The following is a 9,057-nucleotide window of genomic DNA, read 5'->3' on the forward strand; positions in this document are numbered from 1 at the left end:
AACAGAGGTATACACCATCACTCCCCTCTTAATCATTAGGGTTTGGCTAATATCAAGCCACAACCACATTCCTGTGAAGGTCTAGTGATACTCTATTTTCTTTGGTGTAAGGAAATAAGCAGTCAGAAAGCTCACTGGAGAGGGACAGAGTTTACTGTGTCCCCTCAGACAGCAACAGCAGTAAACCCTGAGCCGCTCCGGACCCAACTGACTTACTGCACTCAGGGCTCGATCTTTTATACCTCTCTTGAAGGTGGGTGGACAAACCCAGAGTGAGGTTTTCATGGGAACGTTGGTCCCCAATCTCGTTCATACGCATCTGTCGCCCGCCAAAACAATCCCAGACCTGCTCCCAGGTTCACTGTTTTGGAACTCCATAACTTTAATCAGGGGAGACAGCAATCCACAGATCCAGGTCAACTGTTGCGCAAGATGCATTCCATAATAAAAATGGTGCACCACCAACGCCCAGGCCTCTGGTGGGAGACCCAAGCTTGAGAAAGACAGACACACCAACCCAACATGAGGGTGATAGGGACAGCAGAACACTTCAAATTTGTCTTTTTTACAGACGGAAATGGTCAAATATGATTTTGCATTTTAAATCTCAAGTTATGAATCTGGAAATTGTCAAGGTGATTGAATGTCCATGTGTGAATTCGACTTACATGTATGTTTTCATGAATCCCTTTCACATAGGGTCATAGGTCAAAGGGTTACAGTGCTGAGTGCATCGTCCCCATAAGCATCATGTGTTAGATATCACCATTTTTGTGCTCAGGTGGGAGGTCACACCATGCTGCCGATCCGATGGATGCCTCCAGAGAGCATCATGTACAGGAAGTTCACCACAGAGAGCGATGTGTGGAGCTTTGGAGTCATTCTGTGGGAGATCTTCACTTATGGCAAACAGCCCTGGTTCCAGCTGGCTAACAATGAGGTACAGTCATTAAGAGGAATTTACATTCTATGCTTTTACCTGCTGGGATTCTTTATTGAATTGCATTTAACTATATTTACATATTTAACAATGTGGAGGAAAGGATGCACACAGACTCTCACATAAAATACATTCATAGACTCCTATATAAAATAAAACATTATTATTATTATTATTATTATAAAAAACTAATTTGGCATTCTTATTTTGCCTCAAGAAGTAGGCTTTTTCTGTTGCTCTGTGGGGAAAAGTGTTGTGACTCTAGCTCAGTGGTGGGGAACCTCAGGCACGCACGTCTGTTTGATCCCGCCCGTGAAGCAATACATTAATACACCACAAAAAAATAAACTCAGGAAAAATTATTTTCAGAGAGCAATGAATTCAATTCCCCCCGGGATAAAACGGGCGGATGTCTGTCTTTGTCAGAGTCATTGAATACAACACGAGCGTAACTGTCATCGCGTGTCATCATGTCAGGTCATCAGTGATTGACGGGTTTTATTAAAAAAACACGGAACATGGTGACTAAGAAAAGAAAAGTTGATGTCGTTTATGGACGTGAAAGGTAATCCTGTGTGCCTGGTTTGTGGGGACTTTGAGCGTCATTACAACACGTTTTTACAACTAGATGAGCGGAAAAGACAAGCGCGTTTGGCCCAAGAAAGAGTACAGTAATTAGTATGGCTCCGAGGGATGATATAAAAATCGAAATGGCCCTTAATAGGAAAATGTTCCCCACCCTGCTCTAGCTGCTTACTGGTCCTTCATCACTGAGCAGTGAAAGATGAAGGATGACAGACAGCATTGACCTAATCTAGGTCCCTGCTGATTCCCTCTGCTCGGTGCATCTCTGGGAAAGAATCCCGGATAGCATGAAACACACACTATTGATTTTTACTAGTTGTCTTTCGTTTGCAAACATCCAAGCACTGATATTCATGCACACTCTGACTCCTGCTGTTTGACCAATGAAGTTTGAGTGGATTCTGATATCCCAGTGATTCACTGAGAAGTAGAGACCTTGACAATTGATTTGGGTCGTGTGCATATAGTCAGCTTTATACATCAGTGAGGAGAAAATACACTGTTGTGTGTTTCAATTTACGGACCTCCTATCTCTGGTTTTATTCAGGAATTTTCAGGCCTTATATTTGTCATTATGTTAGAATATAAGTTCTTTTATTGGTGACTTTGATATCAGAGGGAGTTAAAACTGAGCAAAACGATCACAGAACAGGATCTAAACAAAGTCATAGAAGAAACCGTGCGAGTGTTTAACCACAGTGGAGACAAAACAATCTGGTGACGAGGAGTCGAAGAGCTAAAAAAATTACACACAATCACACAACAATCAACACAAGCTCAAAACCTGTCTAGCACATACAGTAGCTCAACACGATAATTTATCTCCCAAATAGTTAAGAAAAGAACGTACCTGAAAATGAATCTACTAAATCACAAAAATAATGGATAAAAGCTCAAAGTTCCATTCCAAAAACCATTTCAAATATATGGAATCTCTAGTATTCTAAACTATTTCTTGTGTGAATAAATACAATTTCAACTTTATAAGAAAACATATTTTATCACTTTCTGAAATCAAAAAACTTGGTAATGAATTCCATGCCACCAATCCTCGATTATGCATCGTACTCTGTATTAAACTGGTTCTACAGCAAGCCAACAGAAAATAACTCTCTTCATGCTGACTGTTGAGTAGAGTACTGATGTCTATCCGAAAACAAAATGACAGTTTGCTGTAAAGAAGTTGTGGAGTTTTGGTTATAATAATATTTCTAATAAAACTAACTAAAGAATAATGTTACCTGCTTTTCACACTTAACAAGGCCAAACTATTTTTATTCATTGAACTCACTCTTGTTCTGTATGGGCAGCAAAGCGAGCTGCTTTGTTTGTGCAACTTGCAGTCTATTTAATTGATTATGCGTTTTCTAATGCGTTTGACCAAATAACTGATCAACCAGCTTTGCATGAACTATTTTACAGTGCTTTACAGCAGCCATGCGTCTGCCCATTTATAACAACATTTGATCTATACGGCTATTCCAGGACATTTTGCTATCAACAGTAATCCCCAATAACTTTGCTTCTGTAACCTGTTCAACATCTGTACCTCCTCGAAAAAGAACCACACCCAGTTTCAACTAGGTGTGGATGGCACATCCTGACTAATGTACAATGAGCGTTCTTATGCTTGTGTGCTGCACTTTAAATTTGATGTACACTTCCATGAAAAATGCTTTTCTTGAACCAGGAAATGTGCTGTGTTGTTAACCATGTGCCTCTCTGTCTTACCAGGTGATAGAGTGTATTACTCAGGGCAGAGTACTCGAGTGCCCCTGGCTCTGTCCCAAGGAAATCTACGATATGATGCGGGGCTGCTGGCAGAGAGAGCCACAACAACGCCACAACATTAAGGACATTCAGAAGATGCTGTTTGCTCTGATGAAAGCCACACCAGTCTATCTGGATATACTGGGATAGAAATTGATTCAAGAGAATAGAACGTTGGAAGAAATCATTACTGGGATAGAAATGAGTACAGGAAATGGATTGCCTTGGAGCAAAAGTCTGGCGTCTTTGATGGAGCCATGTGAATCAGAATTAGTGGATGAACTGTACCTTGTATCCGACTGCCTGAGATATAAGCATTAGAATGACCTCACTTAAGTTGAGTGATGTGTGTTCAGCTGACTTGAAAGGAATTGGATAAACTGCGTTGTATCACAATATTAAGGAAATGAAAAGCAAATGTCTTTGACCTTCCATACGTGATTTGGTCTGGTTTAGTTTACTCAGATCTCGCTCCTGCTGAAAGAACTCATGACTAAAAGGACTTGACTATGAAATATGGATGGCATCAAACTGAATCAACTGGATTAACCTGATTGTTTGGATCGGATATGGTTCTGTATTACTATCCTATTAACTTAGGTACATCCATTTCCTACTGTAGGCTATGCATAATCATCTCACGCTGTCAAGATCAGTGATCTTTGGTTCTATCATAGTTTTGATAAAGCCTGGCCAAGTCTTTTAGAGTTTGCCTTGGCAATGAAAAGGAAATATCTGTTCCTAGATTATATTAATTTTATATATTTTAGCTGTGTTGATTGGTAAATCAGTCATGGATTTGTTTGGCTACGTTTCACAAATTCTAAATTTGAGCCATCTTACTTGTTAAGACTTATTTGGCTTATATAATTTCCTGTTGTAGATCTAGAAGCACATGGCAATCATACAAGGAGGACTTGCACACTATCTAAAGAAATCTCTGCTCTGTTTTTTTAAATGCTGATGCTCAAGTATTCTAGGATATCTTACCAACGCTTGTCTATTTGACTTAATTTTACACGTCTTGGGCCGCAATTAAAATTCATCGACCAGATTTAACTCAGTGCCTCTAATTAGGGTTGGGCCAGTGTAAAAAAAATATCAAACTGGTTTGATATTAAGGCAAAACACCAGAGTGGTATACAGACTTTTACCACTGCCGTGTGCCATGTTGGCACATCTTTAAAATTTAGGCTCTGTTTTTACAATGTGAGGCACATGGTTCCTTGACCACTAGTGTCTTGATTAATGATGGGTATGTTTTGGGTGTAATTTGATATTAACCAATCAGAGTTCCATTTCACAATCCCTTTAAACAACAGCTGTACTTGCACCTGGTAGATTAAAATGGTTTTAGAAGGTGGTAAGAAAAGCATATGCATCTCTGCAGAGGAAACAGATCTACTCGCACCCATGCACAAAGTGAATGCGAGCATGAGCACAAGCAGACCATCTGTATGTGTAACCAGCTCACTCTGTACAATCATTGTGCTCCCATCTGTAGGTGCATGTTACTATCTTGGTAACATGCACCTACTCAGCCGTCGCTAAACCTGGATCTGTGATTCCAGTCATGCATTGAAGCCCTTGAAAATAGTTTTATTCCGTTGATCAAACATTACAGTAGATTTTGGATCCTCTGTCTATCATCAGCTGACCTACCTCTCACTACTTGGGGCGTGTGCAGTCTCTCCTCTCCTCTCCTCTCCTCTCCAACTCTCTCACCAGTCGGTCCCAGCAGATGTTTTGGTTTTTGTTAGAAATTTCATCTGTTAAGAGTTTTTCTCCTCCACATTTTCAGAGTGGATCATTGTGGGACCTGTTGGGTTTCTCTGTAATATTATGAGGTCTTGACCTCACTATGTAAAGTGCCTTGAGATAATGTATAATGGCGCTACACAAATAACATTTAATTGAATTGAAGTGAGGGAGACAGACGGAGAGAGAGCGAGAGAGAGTACACCAATGCCTTGTTCTTGAAGCTAGAGAAGAGTTCCCTCCCGTTGGTGAAGCAGCACATGAATCATCGTGTATCGCTTGCTGTGGTGTGTGTGGAATAGTGCAAAAATCATTCTCTTTTTATCAAGTCTATAAAATATGATATGATTTCTGCAAAGGGGTAAGCTCCAGATGTTTCAAGATCCTAACAATGCCTCTGGTGCCCACAGTGATTTATGAGTCAAATTGCTGTCCACTGATTTAAGATTGCAATGAACCCGGCCACACCTCATTTTAGGACCAACCAATGGGTGCAAGTGCATTTGCTGTTTAAACTAAATGGAAGCTGGACTGGAACATTACAAACGCATTGATCTAAACCTAGGAAAGATGTGTCGACTCACCATAACCCCAAAAACTGTCAAGTCAACAGACACAACGTTCACTGTGCATCTTTCACCTGCCTCCACTGAAACGTGATGTTGCTGGACTTGACTCAGTTAGTCAATTTATAACACATATATTATAATATATAATATAATTTTAATCACATTGTCATATAGCTTATTACCAAGGACATAACACTCTCAACACAGGTCGCTGATGAATGCTCATTTTTACTTTGCCTGAACCTGTCGATTCAGCCTGTTGGCATCAAAATGGTTTAGACTCCTATACTGGAAATCATCACATTGTCCCACTGAGCACTGCTCCTCGGCAAGCACCTGACCACACCGTCCACTCCTGAGCCTGGGGACTGGACTTAAGTGCCTCCTACTTCTCTCTAAACACGGAACCCTGGGAAAATAGTATTTCAAAATAAGAGCACATTTACATAATGTTTACCTGCTTATACTATCCTCATTTTCAAAAATGCACGAAGCAAAATTATTTTGTACCCTTTGCAGATTAATAGAAATGTCTAACTACTCAAGGTGTTAAGATGGTGTTAAGATGTACTGTTTTAAATATATATTCTGTATATATTTTTAATTTATTTTTACCTAAAATCAAAGTGTGGGCCTCTGCCATGCTCCAAAGCCATTGGAATATTGTATTCTTTAAGAAAAATATAAAAAGGTACGTGTTTGTGTAGTGTACTTTCATCAGGCATGATGGAACAACGAGAGCTTCATGACAACAGGAAGTTTGAACTGACAGGGGAACAATGGGAATACCAGTCCATGAACAAAACATTGTTACTTAAAGAATGTATATACTGAAAATCTCTGCATTTTGAGATCTGTTAACTTATTTCCATTGTTTTATGTTTTAGCTTCTGGTTCTGTTTCCATATGTGGTAGCCAAAAGATATTTTGATATTCTTTCTTTCTATTGAAATATACTGATAGTATTTACTTTTTAACGACACAATCAGTCTTTAAATAATTTCAATTTATTGTAATTGTAGTTTCCTTTCATTTGAGGGGAATGTATGAGTCAGGACAGTAGATGAAAGATGTAAAATAAACAGAAAAGAAACACGAAAAAATGGAAACACTGTCAACCCTTTTAGGAACAGTTCAACAATATGTTAGTTTTGAGTCACAAAGGTGAAAAGTGAACATTCCATGAATTAAACACATTTTTATTTTGGCCATTTTGCCATAATTTATTTCAATTTTGGTCTTATTTTATCAAACAATTCAATTTTGAAATTCATTCTAACACTTAACACAGCTTTGCCACATAGTTTGCAATTCATTATGATCAGCAAGGTCAAACTAGGAAAAATAATTCAACCCTGGCAATTTTGTTCGGACCGGCCCTCACATCACACATGTATAACAGCAGTCTTGAACCCCCGAACTCCGGCAAGGAGGCTAAAACCCACGTGTCCACCGCTAGTACGTCTCTTAAAGCATCGGGGAGTGAGGTTTACACTCTGCATAGCACTCGAATGACTATCCACCGTTACATATACACAGCAATATCAGGCTATTTAAACCACAAAATAGATATTAAGTTGCTGTAGGAACCATGGACAGCACTGTTTTGGATGGACAGATCCACTTGGATGGGTGGGAGGAGGGGGAGACTGTAGCACTGACTGCACCTGCCCATACAGTATAGGTAGCCTATTTGTAACCCCAGTCAGATGTGCCGTTCCAACATCCAGTGGGCCGCCCGCAACAGAGTTTTTGTTTTCAAAGAAAGGCTCTGGCTGCAGTAGACATAGAAAAGTCGGCCGCAACCGGCGCAGGGTTAGGGTGAAACCACCTCTTGTGGTTAATTCTTTTGTGTAAGAAAATTAGAGGAATCAGAATAATGAAAGCATAACACAGAGCTACTAGATAAAAGGATAGATCATTATACAGAAATATGTGTCCTATTAAAATATATTTCCACCAAAGTTTGATTAAAACCAAGGCTGCATAAATTTTAATCTATATTGTTTTTTAATCCAGACAATCTGTGTCACTGCACTGTACCTTTGCTCAGTACCATTGTTCCAAAACACCAGGACTGATATCATTGCCATCAACATAGTGACATTATAAATTTGATGTATTATGTTCTTAATAACATAAATAACAATCAGATATTACATGAAACTTGCGCTCAAAAGTGAAATGTCCTTTCTCAGGTGTACAAGTGTTTAATCTGTCTGAACATTTTTCTGTCCCTCAGCTTTCTTTCATTACATGACACTTTTGTCCAAAGTGACTTAGAACCATGGAGGCAGGTACAGCAGCATTAAGGGCCTTGTATAGATTGTTGTCTTAGAACTAGTTTCTCAAAAACATGTTTGTGCTCCAACATTTGAACTACAAATGTTTATGATATTTAAGTTGTACTGGTTTGAAATGTATCAAGATTGAATAGATACAAACAGATGATCGTGTGGGTAAATCTGATCCCAATGCTTTTCCCAAATCTGCTAACACTTGAGTTTTTTTCTAAATGATTTGTTCATGTATAAATTACAATTACAATGTCAGGATATAATTGACCATAGTTATCTTACAGCAGATGGCTCAGGGTGCAAACCAGTATCTTCCCTTCTAAGCCCTTTCAAGAATTACTGTATGATACTGAAACTACTACTTTCATTGTAATTGTCTGATTTCATATTTAACCGCAAACCCATTTACATCGCTTCCTGTCTTTCCCAGTATAGAAGAAATGTTTGGTGCATAAAAATGGAAAAGAAAAGAATGCAAAATACTGTGTGGCATATATCTCACATATTTCACTTTGAATGTTTTTCACTTTGTATGTCCAACGGAAGGAGGGCGCCACAGCCAATGTCCTGCCTTATAAGTCTCAGAATCCCACGTGATGAGCGAGCGAGCGAGCGACAGTCAGTGTTAGTGTTGAGCAGTTGCGAGCGCACAAGGAAGGAAGAGTTCCCGCTCGTTTCATCCCTGCGCTCGCAGACTTGTGAGTTGCCTTTTCAATCCTGGATACTGTTCTGTGTGCTTGCTGAGTAGAAATGCTCCTTCTTGAGTATGGCTTTGCTCTTGCGGTATTGTTCTGTGCACTCGAATCACGCACGTGAATTATGAGACATAAAAAATGTCATACAAGGGAGAGAGAGAGAGTGTGGATGTCTGGCGGCAAGCCAGGCAGCTGGAGCAGAGAGTTAGTTAGTTATGCATGTGAAACTTAAAAACGTGTTAGCTTCATGCCCCTGATCAACTCAGACTTCTGTCTGAAGTATGGCTATTCATTAGATGGAAGGTGAAAGTGTACTGTATATAAGTGCGACTGGCACAGTGCTGTATGCTTTTGTCACTTGTGAGACATAACATCTACTCAAAATTTTAAATTTTTGTTAATTGACTTTTAACAGGCATGTGCTTTAATGCACCAAACCAGTT

General features: G+C 39.4%; 1 protein-coding gene across 1 annotated transcript in view; it reads left to right on the forward strand.

Annotated features, from left to right (window-relative positions):
- The window catches only part of LOC118315736 (NT-3 growth factor receptor-like), a 64,035-nt gene extending 55,643 nt beyond the window's left edge, over nucleotides 1-8,392 (forward strand). The window contains exons 17-18 of the mRNA XM_035643261.2: nucleotides 782-940; nucleotides 3,260-8,392. Coding sequence (XP_035499154.1) covers nucleotides 782-940; nucleotides 3,260-3,445 — 345 coding nt within the window. The 3' untranslated portion in view covers nucleotides 3,446-8,392. The remainder of the gene's footprint in view (nucleotides 1-781; nucleotides 941-3,259) is intronic.
- The last annotated feature ends 665 nt before the right edge of the window (nucleotides 8,393-9,057 follow it).

The sequence above is a fragment of the Scophthalmus maximus genome, chromosome 7 (genome assembly GCF_022379125.1).
Source record: "Scophthalmus maximus strain ysfricsl-2021 chromosome 7, ASM2237912v1, whole genome shotgun sequence".
NCBI classification, from domain to species: Eukaryota; Metazoa; Chordata; class Actinopteri; order Pleuronectiformes; family Scophthalmidae; genus Scophthalmus; species Scophthalmus maximus.